General features: G+C 41.8%; 1 protein-coding gene across 1 annotated transcript in view; it reads left to right on the forward strand.

Moving 5' to 3' along the window:
* Positions 1-23,017, forward strand: part of TXLNB (taxilin beta) — a 122,679-nt gene that overhangs the window by 65,336 nt on the left and 34,326 nt on the right. Inside the window, exons 5-6 of the mRNA XM_066605488.1 lie at positions 987-1,181; positions 3,201-3,320. Of these exons, the coding sequence (XP_066461585.1) occupies positions 987-1,181; positions 3,201-3,320 (315 nt within the window). The remainder of the gene's footprint in view (positions 1-986; positions 1,182-3,200; positions 3,321-23,017) is intronic.

Here is a 23,017-nt window from a genome sequence, read left to right on the forward strand (position 1 = left end):
TTCCAGTATTTTACACAAACAAGTAATCACAAATTGTCTGTGTGTCTATAGAGAGAATCTACTAGCTAACAAAGTCCTGCTTTACAGAATTGATTCATGAAGGTAGTTTGTGTTATGTGAGAATAAGGAAGATAGAACAATACTTTCGCAGCGCCACCTACTAGAAGGCAGCATTCCTGCAAGTTAATGCTAGACTCTTTATACAAGCCTTGTAACAATGACTGGGAATTGAAAGCCAAGCCAGAATCCATGCACAGACAGCTGTTTCGCGGTGTTTGCCCCTCATCAGTGTGCAGTAGATTTTTGGCTTGGCTAACGAGAGGCCTGTGATATTGGTCAGGACGGGTGTCTTTTCTCCTTAGGGAGAGCACCTAGACAGTAAGTGAATGAGGAGACCTATAAGGCATGTGACTACAGGAGTGATCTGAAAGGGAAGAAGGGAAAGTGTGGCGTGAACTAGAAGTCTTGTAGAATCAGGGAACAGTGACTGGGATGCATTTCCACTACATCAGTAGACAATGATAGTAACTTCATGAATTAGGAAGAAAGAGAGGTCTTCAGCACAAACAACTGAGCATTGAAGGAAAAGGTTCTACAAAGGTAATACACCTGGGGATGTGAAAGCACTCTGACATTTTATTACAAAATGTTTATTTTTCTAGTATGTTTCCTCGTTATATAAAACAAGTCTGTTTCTTTGAGATATAACGTACCTCAGCTGTAACCAGAGAAAGGTTATATCCCATATCAAAGGGCAAAACAAATAAACAGCCTGCTAGTATAACTACATACACAAGCACATACATAAATAGCAATCATTGATGTAAGTAGAAGTTTCAGACATATTTGCAAGCAAGTAAATTGGTGTCTAAGGGTGTAAACTACATTTTAATGACCAAATGTAAATATTCAGTACCATATAATAACATCCAATTAAATCTAAATACTTTCCTGCAAGTGATATTATTGGGAAATGTTGCTTTTAGGAGGAGACCATTCAACGAGCTCGAGAAGAAGAAGAAAAACGGAAAGAAATCACTAACCATTTCCAGATAACACTGGCAGATATCCAGAGTCAGATAGAGCAGCAGAGTGACAGAAACACTAAACTGTGCCAGGAAAATGCCGAGCTGGCAGAGAAACTCAAGAGCATCGTTGGCCAATATGAAGTCAGAGAAGAGGTAAGGTGGAACAGCTGCCCTAGCTGTCAATCTTCATTGAAAACAAGCAAACCTGTAAAGGGAGGCAATAAAAAGCTTTACAGTCCACATGGAGTTTTATATTGATATTGCTGGATTTATGATCACAACAGGTGCACTATACAATTATGCCAAACACTGTTAGATGTGTAATAGAAATAAATGGCTTCCATATGATGAATATAAACTGAATGTAACTGACTCGACGAACACAGTCCACTATTGATATATTACAAGATTGTTAAATAATTGTTTATGTATATTACCCTATGGATGTCATTTGTTAGACATTACTTTTATTTATCGCATTTCAGAAATGTTCTTTGCATATGGAAATAATCCAGGATTTTAGTGATCCTGTAGTGCTATTAGCATACCAAATAACTTGTCAGCCATAATTGTAAATCCAAAGACAGTTTGATAGATTGCCATCTGCATTGGATTGCTAGATGTTTTATGGCTGTTTTTCTTCTGAGCTGTAATAGAAAATTTATTAGTACAGATGTGTCAACAATTCAGCTTTTGTATTTGAAAATGTTTCTATATCTTAAGAATTAAAGGGATTTTCCAGGAATACACATTGATGTCCGATTCTTAGGATTGGCCATCATTGTGTGATCAGTGGAGGTCTGACCCTCAAGATACCCACCAGTCAGCAGAATGAAGGGGTTCTGAGCTGCAAGTGAACATTGCTGCAGTACCAGAGACGGCCACATGTACTGACACCCTGCGGTGTCTGTGAAAGCAGTTATGTGACTCTTAACCTTGGCTATTCTTCAGGTTCCCTGGGGTTAGACCCCAACTGATCACATATGATGGCCAATTAATAACTATTCGAATATATCAAGATATTTTTTTGCCTTTAAAGCTAATTATCAAAGGGGTTATCCCTAAATCAACATTATAAGATAAGGGATAACTTTATTGCTGAGAATGGGAGTCCCGTTTCCCCTCTTTTCATCATTACAGGGATGGTTCTCCTACCTGCAGTGACATCATATTGATGGAGAGATGGCTGAGCAAACACAGCCACCATTACATTTATTTCAGTGTGGCTGAAGGACATTGTACCTCAGCTATCTCCGTCAGGCTCATTGAAAGTGAGTGGAGCAGTACTGTGCATGCATGTCTGCAGCTCCATTCAATCTTCTCCTCATTGCGAGGGGTGCAGTGAGCCTGCAGTGATGGGGAGTGGGGACAAAGGACCCCCATTTTCTGGACCAGTAAGGGTCTCAAAAGTGAGACCCTCACTGATCATAAAGTTATCCCCTATCCTGTGGATAAGGGAAAACAGTAAATTTTGGAATAACCCCTTAATGGATTAATTGAGTAGTAGCCCAAATTTTGTTTTGGGTTTTCCATCCACTTTCTCAGTCTCTGCTTAAATGAGATCTATATATACTGCCTTATGTCAGGAGCAGCAAATTATGGAGACTGGTCTTTTATTAGCCAAATGGCACAAGAAAATTGTGTGAAGCTTGGCTAATGAAAATGAACAAAGAATACAATGGAGTTTGCTGTATTCATGGGCAGAGTGCTCTCTAACCTACTTTCCCAACAGGCATTGACAGGCTGCTGTGTATCAGTCTATATACAGCAGCATGGCAATCACCACTGAGGGCAGGGGAGGCTAGGAAAGCGCTCTTTACATAGGGCAACATAATTAGGTGACTGATGTCCAATAGTTGAAGATTGGTGCAGACTGGTGTCTGCACTTACTGCCATCTGTCAATTTTTTTCTTCATGTGTTGCCACTTAGGACTCCGAATACTTGACCCTGCATCACCCAGATCTCTAGCCAGGTTGTACCTTGTCCCACGGGATCTGCAAACTTCACGACAAGGAAGCATGTTACAATTCAATGGTGCCATAAGCCCCTCCCCCTCATCAGATACTACACCCCAGACTATATTAAGACAAGTCTGGTTTTCCTGCAAAATGTTTGCATAATGGAATTTTTTGTATAATCATTATCTCATAAGTTTTTCTGAATTTTTGCAGCACCTGGATCAAATGTTTAAACAGAAAGACCTCCAGCAGAAGCTAGTGGATGCCAGGCTGGAGCAGGCCCAAGAGGTGATGAAAGAAGCTGAGGCAAAACATACGCGGGAGAAAGAATTTGTAAGTGTTGTCAGTGTCTTGTCAATCTATCTATAGATCAAAATGGGCCTCCTATTATAGTTCCAAGTTTTACCAACAAGATAAAAAGGCCTAAAATTTGTTCCCCCTAAACCATTTTGCCATGACCTTGGGCCAATTCCATTTTGTCTGCTATCAATCGAGTTCCTGTAGAAAGGGAAGTCATGTACAGGTTTTCTCTTCTGATTAAGATCAGTTTCACAGATAATAATAATAATCTTTATTTGTATAGCGCCAACTTATTTTGCAATGTATTTATGAATTAGTATTTCCACCAGTGTAGCGTCTTACCAGCGCTGGATAGGAGCCATGGGTGTAGTAGCCATGCCTGTCACTCCAGGATAGCCAGGAGTCATTATCAGGGAGTCTCCGGTTGCAGTACAGATGGAACATAGTCAGGAGGGAAGCCAGAAGTCAGCAACATGAGGTCTAGGTTTGCAGTACAAATGGATGAAACAGGTAACGTAGTCAGGAGGGAAGCGAAAAGTTGGTATCGGGAGGTCTTGTAGCAATAGTATGCAGAAGAGAAGCTGGATCAAATGCTCTGAGGGAGTGGCAAGGCCAGGTTTTTATAGGAAGTACAATCAAGAACAGAGGTGGAGTCAGGACCAGGAGACAAGAGCTAGATAACTGGGATCAGGGAACAAGACTGAGAGTCATGCAGAGGAACTGTCCACAGGCTGGATAGTGCAAGAGGTTCCTGGTTCGAGTCCTGACAGCTTGACTGCGGGTCTACTGACCCAGACTCAGCGCATCAGAGAAAACTATGATGTTCTGAGTTTGGGTCAATCAGCCCATTGGTCGAGCCAGGATACTCGTCAATGTTATGGATGCATAAATGCACACAAAATACATTTGTGTGAACCTGACCTTACAAACGAAATGTCATCAACCAGGGCTAATCTCCCTCTCTCCTGGGGTCTCATTGCAGCTGCATGGTGTGCCTCATAGTTATGTATAACCTTGATCATGTTTGTTACAGTCTTCTTTCTGCTCTGCGGATGTGCCAGCTGGCGCACAGCCGCAAATGCTCAGTGCAGAGCCGCCGGGCCGGCGATGCAATGGATAGTGCGAGCCTTTCCGAGTAGGACACTAGAGTAGGACATGCTGCGATTTCCACCCCGTGAGGGGAATATCGCAGTTGATTTCCGTTTGTGGGCATGGAAATGCATTTTTCAATGCTCCAGATCCCGCAGTGCAAATACGCCCGTGTGCATTGGGCATTAAGTTTAGGAGGTCATACTCTAACTTCATGTATCCATATACTAGGTGAAAGTGTTGCTGGCACTAAATGGTTGACTTACTGATACTGTTGTTATGGGATAGATGGTACATCCACCTTATAATGCCTTTTAAAATCTTTACAAACTTAACCTCTATATGCATTCTGATTTTCTTATAGAATAAAATATGTGGGTTATTTCTATTTAGTAATTGAAGATAGCAACACTAGCAGCTCAAGATCATCATATTTTTATCCAGCTAGACACATCCCTCAGGCATTGCCATCTGTCTATACCAGCTATCCATATACTCTTCCTAAACAATTTGATTAAGGAGGCAGCTGTTCCACTTTCCTGTCTTTCTCTATTACTTGGCAGCTGCAACTTCTATTTATTATTGCTTAGTTTTACAATTCATACCCAAATGCTTATTAAAACATAATGTTCTTTTAGCTCAAGAGTTGTATCTATTGACCGCAATAACAATAAATCCCAAGAAAACATACTTTCTTTAAAATATCTCTCTAGATATATTTGCCAACTGAGAAATGTTCTGATGCAAAAACATTTTGTAATATAGTCATTTAATGGGATTTCTTTGTCTCCTTTCAAGACCATGAATTACAAAACACTGCCTGCATCTGTGCAAATACATCTACTTGACTACTCTATATTTTATATATACATTTAGTATATACTAATCAACAAATCTGCATTTTTGATCCATAAAGATATAATACCTGTCAAATGTTTGGACACACCTTAAAGGCCTATTCACATGGGTGTATTTTTCATCAGTATTTTGTGAGCCAAAACCAGGAGCAGAGCGTACAGAGGGAAAATATAATGGAAAGAATTGCATTTCTTCTGTATTTTGTACCTGCTCCTGGCTTTGAATCACAAAATACTGAGGAAAAATACACCTGCGTGTATAAGCCTAAAACGTGTATTTCTCAGGGTCTTTAAGCAGTCACTAATGTTGTAACTAGCAAAAGTGCAAAATCTCTGTATTTACCTAAAATGATTTTTGTGCTGAAAAATCCCTCTAAAGTACTGGCCACTAAATCCCCATTTACACACACAGATGATCGCTCAAAATTAGTCAGAAACTGACAGTTTTGAGCGATCATTTTGCATTAGGTACTAATGGGCTAATCAGCCCATTAGTAGCTAACTAGCTTCATTTGCATGCATTTAGAGAACAGCAGGTGGTCTGATCTCTAAATTTAAACTACCAATTGGTCTGACTACCAATTCCAACAGATGATGGTTCTCTGCAGGCCAAATTGGGGGTTATGACACCTCATATCAGAGATTTGCTGGAGAATGCGAACATAAAAAGCACTACAAAGCATTTTGGAATCCAGGGGACCGGGGGCCGGAGCATGGTTTCAGAACCTCCAAATCTGTAGTTATGTCTGCTCCCTGGGCACAATGGGACAACTGAGTAGGCCTTTGACCAGGTTTCAGGAGTTGTGTGTGGCAACTGATCCACCTAAAGCTGAAATCTCTAGCTCATATCGCATCTTGCTAGCAGAGGAGACAAAGGACGATAAAATGGGGTTTAAATCACGCTGGAAAAGGGAGTTTGGGCACCCAATATCAGAAGGAGATTGGGTGAAGGCTCTAACTTTAACACATAAGCTATCTATTTCCAACAAACTTCAGGAAACAAATTACAAATTGATCTCTCAATGGTATAGAGTTCCATCTAAATTAGCCAAGATATATCCACGGCAATCAGATAGATGCTGGAGATGCCTAGTAGAGGAGGGTACTTTCCTTCACATATGGTGGTCGTGCCCTTTGATCCATAGTCTATGGACAAATGTAAATAAACTTTATAACGCGCTGATGCATCCTGGGATCACCTTCTCCCCTGAATTGGCACTTCTGTCGATTTTCCAGGGTTCCATCTCAGGTACAAAAAAAGGATTACTAAGATTTTTCATTCTGGCCATAAGACTGGTAATCGCGAGGTTATGGAAATCAATAACAACCCCATCCAGAGTACTTTGGTTGGAAGCTGTGGACACGCTGAGACAATTAGAAGAAACCACAGCTACAGATGACAACAGATTTCAAAAGTATTATGAAACCTGGGCGATATGGCTAACACTACGTTCTTCCAGTCAACTTCCAGACTGGCTCCTTAGAGGGGAAATTTACCCTTAAATCAGTAAGAAACTAGCAACAGATGATATAATCAGAGGCGGGCGGCCCGACCTGCCGAACACGGAGGAGCTTTTCTTCTTTTATTCTTGTTTTTTTTTTCTTTTTCACTTTTCTTTATCTTTTTCTTGAACTCTTGATTGTTTCTCGCTACTCTATGTCCTCATATTTTATACCTGCACAGAGAGGCTTTCCATTCGTGGACACCCTCAAACTATTTTGTTGTTGTTGGATATGCTTTTATATATGGAAGACTCGATACTCATATAGTGAAGGTTATATGAAGATTTTTTTATTCTTTTTTGCTATAACTATGTGTAAGAAGCTGTTCTTATTGATTGATTGTACGACCAAATAAAATGCGTTTGAACTATAAATAGATCGCTATTGTTCTCCAGCGGGACAGCAGCTGAATGTTATCAGCGCTGCTCGCAGAGAACTCAGCGTGCAGTCCCTCTTATCAGGGACAACGGATATTAAGCTGAGCTAAAGTCAGCGATGGATGCAAAGTGCAATGATTATAGCTCAAAAGATGGCTTTTGAACGAATTTTGAACAATAATTATTGTTGTGTGTAAAAGGGCCTTAAGTGTCTTCCTTCCTTCAAACTAGCTGTTCAAGGTGATGAAGTCCATCTCTAGTAACAGAGATAGCAAGCCAGCTAACAGGAAATGCAGAGGGTGTTGTTTCATGCTGTCAATAGAAATCTATGGAGGGGGAGAGGAGTAAGCTACAAAAGACAGAAACGTACACAGCTGTGACAGAGAGAGGCTGGCTGCACACGACCAGGTCAGATACCGCAGTGGAAACTGGCTGTAACACCGGCAGGCGACCCCGCATACCTGCAAAATCTGTTATGCAGATGACCGCAGAGGCTTGCAGGTGGTCATGCATAGTACAGATTTTTTTTAAAGAATCTTTGCATTTCCCATGCCATCACTAGGCAATGACGCGGCTACCTGTGACTCATTCGCAATGTCAGTTGTGTATGGGCTTCAGGTCGGACGGCCTTCATTGACATCAATGGAGGCCGTTCACGCGGAGTCAGCAGCAAAATTGATCATGTTGTGACTTTTCCCCTACTTGCGGAATATGCAATTTGTGTCTGCAAGTGTGAAGGAAAAAGCGAAAGTACATACCTTTCAATGTGTGCAAATTGCTGTGTTTCCTATATGTGGATTCCGCAATAAAAATCCGGTCATGTGAAGCTGGCCAGATTTGCAGCTAGTGAAATCACATCTATGCTGCTCAATAATCCTCAAGTGTCCTCCATGTGGCTGTTATTTGTGTGTGTAGTGTAGGAAAGACAACATCATAGCAGCTAGGCTCCAGCCGCCAGCTCAGAGAAAATTGAAAATAAGAAATGCAGCCTGCAGAGGGGAAAATACCATACACTGGTGATATAGTGGCCAGATACAGTGTGATTGCCCATGCACACACAAATGTCAGTTTATTCTGAACAGTTACCTGAACAGTTTGGTATGCTCTAATACATCTTGATCTAAATACTGATATTTAAATGCTTGAAATTTGATTAAAACAAATACTTTTTAAAAAGTAAATTTTATGTCCTGCATCACAAAAATCTAATTATAAAATATAAGTACATGTAAAATAAAACCAATTAGTATAATACCATACACACAGTATAGTGAACCTCCCTGCCCCCCCCCCCCCCCCCCCCAAAATAAAACTATTAAAGGTCTAGGTTTGGGAGACATACAGCAAATAAACAACAACAAGACACAGCAATAAAAACTGTTGTGGCGCCCCCACGGCAAGGCATGGCAAGTTAAACTGACTAGGTACATGCATTGCTAAAAATAACTATAATGTAAAACTATATAATATGTCTAATAACTTTAGTCAACAAATGAATAAAATACAGTATTGCAACAAGGAACATGTCCTTATGAGAATCTGTTTCCAAATGATGAGCACAATGGCCTCAGCCGCTAAATGAATCCAATTTTGCAAAAGCAGTAAACTTTTATAAGGCATTGTTTTTGTAAAAGGTGTTGCTCCAGAAACAAGTCCTTAGAAGAATCTATTTAGATGTCCCTTCTTGCAATATTTTTTTTTCATTTGATGACTTCAATTAAAGAGTCACTGTGCTTTTATTTTATGTTCAGAATAGGTGATTGTAAGCATTTTTGCAATAGGTTTTAGTAGCCTATTCTGTACACTCTTCATACAAAACTTGTCTTCAACTATGCAGCAACTGTTCAAGAAGACGGTCTTGAGAAATGCATCTTCCGCTAGCTAACAGCATAGCTAAATAGGATGCTCCAGCTGTGTCTGCACTGCTCTTTTTAGTGCAGTCATAGCTTTTCCATATAACAGGGTATTAATAAATGTCTTCTTTAGGCTTTATTGATTTCCAATGTTCGTTGAAATTAACGAAAATGTACGATAGTCATTACGTCTACATGCGAAGCCATCATGCACTATTTATTTACTGTTCATTTGCTCAGTTTCAACCAGCATAAAAATCATTGCTGATCTGCTGACTTCTCTCTGTGTCTAAACGCTCCCCGCTCAGTGCTTCCTATAGAATGGGAGCACTGAGTGAAAAGTTAGCAAGAAGGGAGCGATTCTCAGTGATGATCTGCCTTTCTAAATGTTCTCCATTTGTGCGCTTGTTTAGACGACCGTCGTCCCATGTACATGTACTATCAGGTTTCCCCGAAAATAAGTCCTACCCCGATTTTCGGGGGTGGGGAGGTGGACACCAGCGCAAGGCACGTAGGCTATTTTTTTTAAACTTGCTATACTACACCTTTAAGAATAAAGACAATCACAGACCAAACAAAAATGTGATAGTGTACTTTACTAAGCACAATTGCAAGTGGCAATCAATGTGTTATGGTCAACTTTTAAGAGGCACAATAATCTTGCTGGTTTCAGTTCAGTTCATTTAATGAGTTTAGTTTCTTTAATGTTACAAACAAACTGATGAATAAATCCCAGAACAATTGTGCAGAGATCTTTGAAAGGCCTCTTTTCATCTCACTGAGACACACCCAGACTATGTAACATCACAAAATTTCATACCAAGCTCTAAACTCCCACCACATGTTTAGTGTCAATCTTACTCCACTACAGGGCTTGCTCTCAGTGCCGCCCTCTTCTGGTCACATTTTCCTGCATCTCAAGGGTTCTGTCTTTCGGTTGCTGTTCTTTTTGTTCAATCTCCTTATCAGGTTAAGCAGCTTTTACACGGAATGATTATCATTCGGATTCCCCTGATCCACTGATCGTTCAGTGTAAATACAGGCCCTGACTGATCGGCATACAAATCTGACTTCTCATTGGTCATTCAGTTTCTGCATGCAGAAAACTAAACTACATATCGTTCCATGTAAAAAGGCAATCATTCACTAATGAACAACTGCCTACTTACTGTGAATGGAGTTGGGCGGGCTGCAATGACGATCCCCGGCCTCTCCACCTCCGTTTAGTCAGCGATGCTCGTTCCTGTGTATGGAACAATCATCGCTGGGACAAATTTTCCAGTATCTGTTGCCCAACAGATCGTCCTATGTAAAAGAACCCTTACATCCAATCAGCACGTCCCACTACAGAACAATTCCAACCACACCTCAGGTTCTCACCACGCTCTCATACCAACAGTAGGACAGCTGTCTCACCAGAACCCTTACCCTCTCAAAGACTTCTGCTATGCCTCCCCTTCCTATGTGTATTCCACGCAGTCTAGTCTAGTTCAGGACTGTACTACCAGACCACTTTTCAGCCTTGCAGGGTCACTAGTTCATACTGTAGCTATCTCACAAGGACAGGGAACCTCCATGAATACCAATCAGGACCTAACAACAGCCTCTCCTAGGTTTGAGCACAGCACCCCTCGCCCCCAACACTGGTTCCCAAAATGGGCCAACTATTTCTATAGCTCCAACAGACTCTACACAGTTAATAACATGAGCTGACATTTCACCTCATCCATCTCTGTCTATACTGTGACCCTCATAGAACACTAGCATGCTCACCTCCTACATAGAGGCACCACTCTATCAGCTCTCAGACTGCTAATAGTAATTTTCTAGCTCACTATCCATCCCATGAACTGTACTCTGGGCCTTGTTTTCCAAACCAGCCATTTTGCTTCCCTCTCAGAGACTCATTTCCACTTGGAAGGCAACTTCTCTCCTCAGCTTTGCACAAACCCACAATATGTCTCCTGACTTCTGGTCACTATTACTCTCTAGCTGACCAGGTTCTAGTCTATATTACTCATAAGCCATTGGCACACAAGTCCAGCACCTAACATGGATCACTCGTGCTCTCTCAATTGGCATCAAACCTTCCCCTCAGACTCTAACTGATGATGCTTGAGCCTACTCTTGGGGGCCTACAGCTCAAACCTATGTTCAGCAAGTCCCCCTGGCATGTGTTTCTTGCCCTTGCTTCCTGAAAACAGACCTTATACAGGGTGGTCCAAAGATATGGAGACACTTTAATAAATGGAAAACATTGCTTGGAAATGCTATCTTGTATGTGGCATGTTGTTAAGGGGAAGGGAGAAAATCTGAGAGGGGTGGTGTCCAATATGGTGGCCATTTCGAAAGTTGCCATCTTGGAACCAAATCGATATTTTCAAATGGAAAAGGGTGCATGTGACATATGTATCTAATAGAGAATTTGACAAGGAATTCAGATTTCATGTATCTTTATTCCTACCAAAGTTATCAACACTTTTTCAGCGACAAGGAATACAACAACAATCCACTACAGTATATGCTCGATGTGCTCCCTATTGTTTCAAATCATCAAGACTATCCTCTTCTCCAATTCATAATGCACTGAGAGAAACTGCTCAGCAGAAATGCTTGCATAGGTGTCCAAGATCCGCAATTGCATGTGCGTCACACTCTACATTTACACTGCCTAAACCATGGACTTGACATTACCCCAACTATTAGTCCAAAGTTGGTGAGATGCAGCGAGCGCTGCGGCCACTCTACCAGGCTACAATGCCCAATCCACTTGCCCAGAAAACGCTGTTTCAAAAAACCCCAGACATTACATCCATTATGTGGGGAGGCACCATCTTGCCGGAAGAACACTGGAAATGTGCCATATTTGTTGCACAGAGATGGGAACACCTCATCACAAGTTGAAGATACTTGGAAACAGTAAAGTTACAGCCGATGAAGAATGAGCCCACTATCTTCGTATCCCACACACTGCACCACACTAAGTCATTTTTTGCACTAGCTAGCTTGGTGAATCTGTTCAGTGTGGGTTAGTGTTGAAACACTTGAGAAGGTTTTATTTTTTCACCTCCCTATTCATGTAGAAGTTGGCTTCATCACTCTACAGTACTTCTCTCTGTGAAATGTGGGACCTGTTGCAATTGCTATGACACCCATTCTGCAAATTCAATGTGGCGATGAGGATTGTCCTGATTGAGATGATGCAGCAAATGGATCCAACACAGCCATTGTTGTTGCTTTGTCTGTGGCAGTTTTCTTATGTCCCCTTTTTGGCAAGTCCAACACAGAACCTGTTTGTTGAAATTTCGCAAGCAACTTGCAAACTGTGCAAGGATGGATGGATGGTATGTTAGGGTACCGACTGTTGAAATCTGCAAAAAAAAATTCGATGCTTCACTCCCCAGAGATCAACACAATCTCTGTCCTCTCCTTCCATGTTAATCTTGCAGACATATTTGTGTCTGTAACAAAGAGAACATTGATAATAACTTTAGGAGGAATAAAAGTATATCACATTTAAGCTCAGATACATGTCATATGAACCCCTTCTCATTTGAAATATCAACTTGGTTTCAAGATGGTGGCTTTCAAAATGGCCGTCATGTTGAACTCTCTCTTCGCAGATTTGCCTCCTCTCTTTTAGCAACATGCCACACACAGGATGACGTTCCCTACCACTGTTTTCCATTTATTCGGGTGTCTCTATACCTTTGGACTACCTTGTATATTAAATTGAGTGGCAACTAATGTGAACAATGAACACTACAACACCAACTCAATATCTAATCTAATCTATCTCCACACACCCAATATGTTATTTGTATGCTTTAGGTCACTGTCTTGTTGTATCATCCCACATATCTTCAGCTTAGAGTCTCTTATAAAATGTTTTGCTAAACCTTAGAATTCATGGTTCCCTCGGTGATTACAAAGCATCCAGGCCCTGAGGCAGTAAAACGGCCCCCAATCACAATGCTCCCTACACCTTGCTTTACAGTTGAGGTTTTGGTGTGCAATGTTTTGTTTCTTTAACTCCAAGCATGGGGTTGTACATTTGTACTAAAAGGTTCCACTTTTGTCTCATCTGTCCATGGAACATTTTCTCAGAAGCACTGTAGAATGTCCAGGTGGTTTTGTGCAAACCTGAGACAGGCCATAATGGTTCTTTGGTCAGCAGCAGCCTCTATCATAGTGTCCTTCCATGCTCACCATTCTTGTTCTGTGTTTTTCTAATAGTGGACACATGAACAGAAGTTTTTGCAGTCTATAGAATTTTCTATAGATCTTTTGCTGTTACCCTTGGGTTCTTTCTCCCTGCTCTTAGGGAATCATCCATGGTGCTCTTGGAGGATCTTAACAGGATGTCCTGAATTTTCTCCATTTGTAGATAACTTGCCTATGCATGGACTGATGTATATGCAGCTCTTTAGCAATACTTCTTGCCTTTTCCATCTCCATGTGTCTCTATAACACGACTTCGGAGGTCTTTTCAAAGTTGCTTGCATTGAGGCATGGTTTACACTAACCAATCTGTCTTGCAAAGCACAGGTTTATCAGTAAACAGGCTTTATGAGCTTTTACTTAATGGAAAAAGCATCTGTGAAACCCAAACTTCCAATCTCACTTCCTTAAAGGGGTTTTCCATGGAAAATACTATTGATGACCTATCATCAGGATAGGTCATCAATAGTTGATCGGCTGGGGTCTGTCGCTCGGAACCCCGACCGCATGCTGTCAGCACTTCAAATACACAGAGGTCGGAGCAGAAGCCTCCGCACTGAGCTCTGTGTCTCCGTGTAGTGGCCAGCACTTGTAACTGCACTCACGGCTCTGATTCAAATCAATGGGAGCTGTGCCTACAGTTACAAGCGCCAGTCACTATACAGAGGTCGCCGCCGAGGCTTCTGCTCCAACCTCTGTGTATTTGGAGTGGAAGTCTTTGCGCTGTCCTCCCGTGTACTGGCCGGTGCTTGTAGCTGCAGGCACGGCTCTCATTGATATCAACGCAAGCTGTGCCTGCAGTTACAAGCACTGGTCACTACACAGAGGTCAGCACAGAAACTTTCACTTTGACCTCTGTGTATTTGGAGTGCTGACAGTATGCGCCCACTCAGCTGATCGCTCCGGGTCCAGACCTATGGACCCCAGCCGATCAACTATTGATGACCTATCCTGAGGATAGGTCAATCAGTAGTATTTCTCTGGAAAACCCCTTTAACCAAAACACCTTTTCCCAATTATCTCTTGCAGAAGTTATTAATACAGATTTTCACTTACTTTTTCTCTCTGCCTGCGGATATTTACCCAATGTGATCAGTAAAAGACAAGAATGGTTTGCATGTTATTAGTTTAGTAATTAATGCAGAAATCTAGGTAATTCCAAAGGGGTAACTTCCTTTTTTTGGCAACTATATATATTGTATCTTGCATCATGCAATCACCAGTGTTGATGAAGTGTGGTCACAAACTTTCACTTTAATCTACACATTAGTGTATATATACCTTAATAACCCAAAAATAAAATAATTTGGGGGAAAATAGTGTATCACTGTATCTGGTAGGATTTGCAGCCCAACAATTGACCATTAAATTGTATAAAAAGCTCCATCCACCTACGCAATTTTTTTGTTATTGTCCAAATGCATCTTAAATGAAATTTAAAGTAACTAATTCAAAATGTCCTATCATTTTGGGTTTTCAGCTCTATGCAGACCTGTGCATCTCCATGGTAGCAAATAACAAGCACATGCTGTATAATCTGACCTTGCAGACATACTTTCTATCAACTGTTTCCAAACATTATGCTAACATACAGTCAGTAGATTGTAAAGAAGTAGGGCAATGATGGAAGAAGGTATAACTGAAGGATCAGACTATACAGAGTTTGATCACTGTATGTTACCTAGGAAACTCATAGGTTAGCATTGGAGCTATAGAAACAAAATTACAACAAATGTTTAAAGACCTATTGCAAAATTACTGCATTGCAGAATGGTGTACATAGCCATTAATGTTTATTCAGTCTATGTAGAAATGCTTCCATTATTTTGGCACGTTCTTCTATTTGTCTTTTCAAAACTACTCCAATATACAAAGACCTAGTTAAAATAACAGAAAAAATGTTGTAAAAGTATGCTGTAACTACATTCAATTAGTGCTACATTTACGAGTTATTCATAATAAAATTACCAACAAAAGATTTTTCACTATTAAAATGAATCATGTCTTTACAATCAGCATTCTATTACTGCAACCCAGCCAAGAAAACAGTGCAATAGGAAATTGTCTTACTACCAAAATGAGATTGTCAAGTTATTGCTGCCACCTGGTGGTTACAATGATGTATGTACAGCTCCACACTTTCATCATAAAAGACTGTAGATTATTAGATGATTAAGCACATTTAGATTAAATTACAATTCCTATATAACGCTCCAAGGCCATTCGTTCAAAAACATATTCATAGCCTATAAATGTATTTTTAATTCACACGAGAGAATGTTAGTTTCTATCATTAAGTAGGTTAAATGTAGACAGGAAACAAAAATAACTACACAGTAGCATGCAAAAGTTTAGAATAAGAAATATGAAAAAGACATTTTTTTTTAGCGCCTGTGCTTGAAGAGTACCTGCACTTTTGCCTTCAAATCACTTCTGCTCTGTCATCCATTTTCGGCTCCTTCCAGCAGTTAAAATGGTCCCATATAGCGCTATTGAATCCCCTAATGCTACAGGGCATAAGTTTACATCCTGTCTGGGGGTACTTAACGCAACAGGACGTAAACTTATGTCATGTAGATGGCGCGGGTACAGAAGCTGAGCCGGCACCATCCCATGGTGGAAGCCGTCTGATACTGATAGCCAACCTCCCACTGCAACAGTGGGAATAGATAAGAACAGGGATCCCCGCTGTTAACCCCCCACATGCCGTGATCCCTCTGTAATGTCATTACATCGAGTAGGGCTAAGCAGGACGCCACATATTGGCGTCCTGGCTTGCCATTGCCTATGATTGCTACTGTAAGCAATAAGGCATTGCAGTAGAGAATTCCTACAATGCATTATCATAGCGATAAGAGCTGTTATAGTTCAAGTCCCATACAGAGAAATAAAAAATGGGGGGGGGGGGGGGAAGCAAACGTTAAAACAACAAAAGAAAACTTTTTTGTGCACTTTTCCCTATTTGTATTTTAAAAAAGTTTTTAAAAAACACATATTTGGAATCATCATATCCATAATTACCTGTACAATAAATTGAAAACCATGTCCTTAAGGGAATAAGCAGTGCAAATGATAGCGAAGCTGATTACTCTCCAGCACATCATCTACCAAGCTGCAGTCACAGGATCCACCACTAGGCACCAGCCACCATGCAAAAATTAACAGCTGTGGGACATTTTTTGGTAGAGCTCTGTTATTGGCTGACACTTTGATGGGGGCACTGTGGTAAGAATTGGTATTATCACTGTTAAAGGAGTATTTTAACAGGGACTTTTAAATGACTACTCTGGTGGGTACTGTGACTAGTACTTTTATGGGGCATTGCAGTGGGTAATGTGGCTACCTTTTCTATTGGGGCATCAGAGGGCACAGTGTGACTGGCATTGTTATAAGAGTATCGTGGTTGGTGCTGTCTTGGAAGGCTGTGGGAGGTATTGTGACTGGCACTGTTATAATAGGGGCACTTTGATGAACACTGTAGCTAGAACTATTATAGGACACTGTGGGGGAAGTGTGGCCAGCAGTGTTATAGGGATACTTTGGAAGGCAATATGGCAACACATTTAGGCCTCATTCACACGAGTGTGGATTTGCACATATACACACGTGTCAAAACACACATGAACAAGGATCCATACCCATTACTTTAAATGGGGCCGCGACTGCTGCTGGCGGCCCATTGAAGGCAATGGGATACCAGCAACCCCTGCAATGATTTTGGGGGAAGGGCTTTAAATATAAGCCTTCCCTGAAAAATCAAACCTAGGTATTGTAAAAAAAAATGCTCACCTCTCCGCCGCTGTCGGGGCTCGAAGTGTCTAGCCGTTTGGTCCCCCGCACTGAAATGAAGTTCTTTTAGCAGGTGGGGATTTAAAATCCCCGCCTCCTGAAAGGGCTGGGTCTGATTGGCTGAGCGCTCAGCTAATCACAGGCAGTGCTCAGCCATTCATTAAATTCAGATCACATGGCCATATTCCCGTGGCGTAAAGGCGCCCAGCCAGGCCAATATAGCGCCAGGCCAAAATGATAGTCTTGGAACTATCCAGCCAGAATACGTCAGACGCTGCATGGGCTCCTATGGGAGCCAATGACAACATCCGGAGAAGGGAGGTAGGAGGGAGTTTAGCAGCTTGACTGCTAAATTTCTTCCCTATTATCTCTTCCTCTCTCCTCCCCTCCGGCTGTTTGCACTGGGAGGGACGGAGCTTAGCTCTGCCCCATCCCTTTCCACTGCTGGCTGCGGACAAGGGGCGGGAAGGGGGCGGGCGTTTAGCTTTGCCCCCCCCCAATTGAAAACAGCTGGAGGGGAGGAGAGAGGAGGTGAGCCGATGAGGGAGATGGAAGGGGGAGACAGCTAAGCTGTCTCCCTATGCCCAATGGCATTGCAGCCTCGGCTTATATGCGCTGAGGCTGTGCTCTCTGAACGGGCACACAGATGTTAGATTTGTGTGCCCGTTCATGCATCTTTATGGCACCGGCAGGCGCACATAAAACGCCTACGGCCATGTGAAAGGGCCCTTAAGGAGAACTATTGTAGCTAGCACTGTTATGGGTATAATATGGTACTAGCATTGTGGCTGGGTGGTCAGGGTTATGTGGTTGGTACTGTGTCACAATTATGTTCTCTAATGATTATATAAAAACACACAAGGCAGAGTGTTTTCCCAATCTCACTAAGCATAATTTCTCCTGAACATAGAAAGGGGACAATCTATGGTGTACATAAAACAGGAGGCACAGAACTAATGAAAGGATGCTGGGGGAGTTCCTGATTGCTTTGTTGGGGTAAATTTCATCATGCAGCAAGACAATTATCATTAGGATATATCCTAGTAATAGAAGAATTATTAGAAGAAAGATGGAGCAAGAATATTGTCTTTAAGGGCCAGCCCCAAAGCTACATCTCAACCTTATCAAGCTCTTCCCTTCATATCATTCAATTGTATCTGCATCCTTCCCCTCCACTAGTACATCCTGGGCACCAGGTATCTCCAGAATCTACTAGCACCGCTATCTTCACTGTAAGGTTGGAATAAAATGCTCTACAAGTCAGAAACATCTCAGAAGTTACAGGTTGACATTTCTTCTGAGTATTTTCAAAAACGTACAGCTAGGGTATCAAAAGTCAAACTGAAACTGCTGCGAATAGAGGATTCACTGATCATTAAACTTTGCTGAACAGAACAGTTGCGTGGCGTTAAAAGACCTTACAACATTTACATATAATATCATTTTGAACCAAGCATAAAAAATACAATTCTTTCAAAAACTAAGACATTACATAGTAATTCCAAGCATGCAATTGTAAGGCTTCCTTTATGCAGAGAGTTTTTTTGTGGAGTTTTTTATTATTTTTGAAACTCCTAAAAAAGCCAGAAATGTTATGCATTTTTAAAGTCATTTCTTGGCTGTTTTTTTTTTTTTTTTTAAACACACATACATTTCCAAAAGTTTATTCCCTATAGGGAAATGCCTGGGAAAAAACTTGGGGTACTTTGTCTTTTGAAAAATAATGCCATAGATTCAAAAAATGCTGCTGTGAAGAAAACCGCAACAAAAAAAAACATTTGTTGTGTGTGTAATAAGTTTCTGTGTTCTACAGCTAACATTTGGCTTTACAATTACACACAAGCTCATTACAGGTTGATTTATGGACCCGTAATATGGACATGTGTCCCAGCCCAACCATGGGTCTCCTGATCCAAACTCAGAGCATCATAGGAATCTACGAGTTAAGGTCAGGATACCCGTGGTTGGGTCAGGACTAGTGTTGAGCGAACCTAACTAGTCAAACCCTGTTTCAGGTCGAACTTTATTAAAAGTACTGTTCATGGCAAACCCGAATCTCAGGTGGTACATCCTGGTTAAACATTTACCAGCAATGGCTCCTGCTTCTTTCCTGTGGCCATGTTGCCTTGCAGTGTTGGGGTCCCAGGTTCAAATCTGACAACATCTGCATGGTGTTACTACAGCATGTGTCCACATTGCCATTTACTATGTTTCATAATCATGTGTATTCCATGCAGATGTTGCCCTTAGTCAAATTTCAATCTAGGATCACAGTGTCGAGCCACCATGCTTTATCCACCTCCTCCTTCCTCTTCAATAAATGTGTGCACTATATAAAGGTGATTATTATAAAGAAGAAACCCACACAAACACAGAGAACATACAAACTGGTCTGAACAGTCATGTTTTCTTTTAGATCATGTGGTGCTTTATTTATATAACTCAGGAGGAGGAAAAGCATGGTGGCTCAGGGGTTAGCACTGTTGCCTTGCTGGGGTCCTAGGTTAAAATTTGACCAAGGACAACATTTACATGGAGTTAAATGGGATTATTATAAAACACAGGGAGCTCATACAAACTGCATGAGTGGAACCAAGGTCCCAAAAACTGCCAGGCAACAGAACTAGATGCTGAACCATAGGAGAAGAGGAAACGCTGTCATCTGGTCAGGATCATTATTAGAGATGGGCGAACGCGTTCGTCCGAGCTTGATATTCGTGCGAATATTAGGGTGTTCGGGATGTTCGTTATTCGTAACGAACACCATGCGGTGTTCTGGTTAATTTAACTTTCTTCCCTGAGACGTTAGCGCTTTTTTTTGGCCAATATAAAGACAGGGAAGGCATTACAACTTCCCCCTGCAACGTTTAAGCCCTATACCACCCCCCTGCTGTGAGTGGCTGGGGAGATAAGGTGTCACCCGAGTATTGAAATCTGCCCCTCCCGCGGCTCGCTATGGATGCATTCTGACATGAGTTTAGGGAAAGCGCTATCGTGTTGGAGCTGCTATAGGGAGAGTGTTAGGAGTATTTTAGGTGTCAAGAACCCCAACGGTCCTTCTTAGGGCCATAAATCTTCTCTATATGCGCTCAATGGGGCCGGCGGCAGCAGCGCTGACCCCATTGAGAACATATAGAAGAGAAATCCTTCTTCTCTGGCACAGCTGTAACAGCTGTAGCAGAGAAGAACGATGTTTGCCCATTGAATTCAATGGAGCCAGCAATACAGCATGTTCCACTGAATGCAATGGGCTGCCGGCGATCGCAGGATGAATGGTCGGAAAGGGGTTAAATATATAACCCCTTTCCTGCAATTCATCCAGAAATGTGTTACACTAAAAATATATACCGGCGTATAAGGCGACGGGGCGTATAAGACGACCCCCCAACTGTCACCTTATACGCCGGTAATACAGTGGAGCAAAGAATAAAAATCATTACTCACTTTTTCAGATGATCTGCGGCGCTCCTGCAGGCTGTCGCTCCTTCCTGGTTCCCGGCAGACTATTCCTTTCTCCACGAAAGGCTTTAAATCCCTGCCTCCAGAAACACATGTGCCTTCAGCCAATCACAGCCAATGACAATGATGTCATTGAATGGCTGTGATTGGCTGTGTTTCTGGAGGCGGGGATTTCAAGCCAATCACAGCCATTCAATGACATCATTGTCATTGGCTGTGATTGGCTGTGTTTCTGGAGGCGGGGATTTCAAGCCTTTCGTGCAGAAAGGAATACTCTGCCGTGGATTAGGAGGGAGCGACAGCCTGCAGGAGCGCCGCAGATCATCTGAAAAAGTGAGTAATGCTTTTTATTCTTTGCTCCACTGTATTACCGGCGTATAAGGTGACAGTTGGGGGGTCGTCTTATACGCCCCGTCGCCTTATACGCCGGTATATATTTTTAGTGTAACACATTTCTGGATGAATTGCAGGAAAGGGGTTATATATTTAACCCCTTTCCGACCATTCATCCTGCGATCGCGGGCAGCCCATTGCATTCAGTGGAACCTGTTGTTTTGCTGGCTCCATTGAATTCAATGGGCAAACATCGTTCTTCTCTGCTACAGCTGTTACAGCTGTGGCAGAGGAGAACGATCTTTATGCTGACAGTGGGGGGGGGGCACTCTTGCCGCTATTGTGGCTTAATAGTGGGACCTGTGAACTTGAGATGCAGCCCACCATGTAGCCCCTCGCCTGCCCTATCCGTCACTGTGTCATTCCCATCACTTTCCTGAATTGCCCAGATTTTCACACATGAAAACCTTAGCGAGCATCGGCGAAATACAAAAATGTTCTGGTCGCCCATTGACTTCAATGGGGTTCGTTGTTCGAAACGAACCCTCGAGCATCACGGGAAGTTCGTTCCGAATAACGAACACCCGAACATTTTGGTGTTCGCTCATCTCTAATCATTATTATTGATTTGGTATGAACTAATTTGGACTGAACCAAACTTTTTTCCGAAATTCTGCAAACTGGCCAAGCCAAACTCTTCAAAAGTTTGCTCATCTCTAGTCGGGACAGTTGGCTGTATTATAAACACATTTATGTGCTCATAATGTGCTTGTGTGAAAACAGCCTAATAGTCATTTCACTGTTTATTTTGTGCCCCCAGGTAAGTTTCTAAAGCTAATGTATGTTAAGAAATTTCAGGTTATGGTTAACACTAATATTAAAAATACCATACATGGCTAAGCTTTCCATTCTCAAAACATGCTGATGGTCAACAGGGGTGTCCATTAAAAAGAATTACCTAGCTTCTCCTAGATTCCAGTATTTAATACAGATGAGTAGTGTTGCATATTCTGCTATTCTTCTCTTACAAAAACTCCAGCGCTTTGTGTTTCCAACATATTAGCCATTGTCTTTTATGCTTGCAAAGAAATCAAATTATATACCTATGAATTTCAAAATACATAACACAATGTTATCTTCATCTGATTAGTAGGTGGTATTTACCACAGTTTAGCCTGAAGGTTTTCAAAAAAATCCATAAAATTACAAATGGTAGGTATCATGTAACACTATGTCTACACTTAGACGCGTTTTGAAATACACTTCTTTCTTGATCACAGCTATTACGATAGTCAATGCACCCATAAACACAACCATAACAAGCTGTCTGCACCATAACAGTGCTTATTAGAGATGAGCGAGCATGCTCGTCCGAGCTGGATGCTCTTTCGAGCATTAGCCTGCTCGATGTACTCGTTACTCGAGCCGAGCAACATGCGGTGCTCGGGTGCTTGAAAAAATTTCACCCTCTCCTCCCCACATGTTTTCAATGGAGCCACGGCTGCTGCCGGCAGCTCCATTGAAAACAATGGTCTGCCGTCACCCCTGATATGTTTTTCAGGGAAGGGCTTTAAACATAAGCCCTTCCCTGAAAAAATGATCATTTTAGTGTAAAAAATAAACAAATAAACTTACCTCTCTGCCGCTGCCGTGACCCCCGCAGGGATGAAGAACACATCTGCTGCATGCGGCAGATGTTTCCTTCATCCCCGCGAGGAAAAAGAATTCCCTGCTGCACCTGCCACATCTGTGACAGATGCAGCAAAGGAATTTTTCAATTCCCTACCGCAGTTGTCACACATGACAGCTACAGTAGAGGATACTGCTGCCGGCACCCGGTAATTGTTTTTCAGGGAAGGGCTTTAAACATAAACCCTTCCCTGAAAAACAATAATTTTAGTGTAAAAAAAAAACTTATCTGTCCACCGCAGCCATGTCCCTGCGGGGAGGAAGAACACATCTGCCGCATGCGGCAGATGTTTCCTTCATCCCCAGGAGGAAAAAGAATTCCTTGCTGCACCTTCCACATCTGTGACAGATGCAACAAATGAATTCTTCATCCCTGCAGGGAATAAAGAATTCCCTACCACAGCTGTCACAGATGACAGCTGTAGTAGGGGATCCAGCTGCCGGCATCCTGAAATTGTTTTTTAGGGAAGGGCTTTAAATATAAGTCCTTTACTGAAAAACAAGAAGAAATGGTAAATAAAATTTAAAAAAGAGAATTCTCACCTTTTTTCAGCTGCCGA

The sequence above is a fragment of the Eleutherodactylus coqui genome, chromosome 1 (assembly GCF_035609145.1).
Source record: "Eleutherodactylus coqui strain aEleCoq1 chromosome 1, aEleCoq1.hap1, whole genome shotgun sequence".
Classification (NCBI taxonomy): domain Eukaryota; kingdom Metazoa; phylum Chordata; class Amphibia; order Anura; family Eleutherodactylidae; genus Eleutherodactylus; species Eleutherodactylus coqui.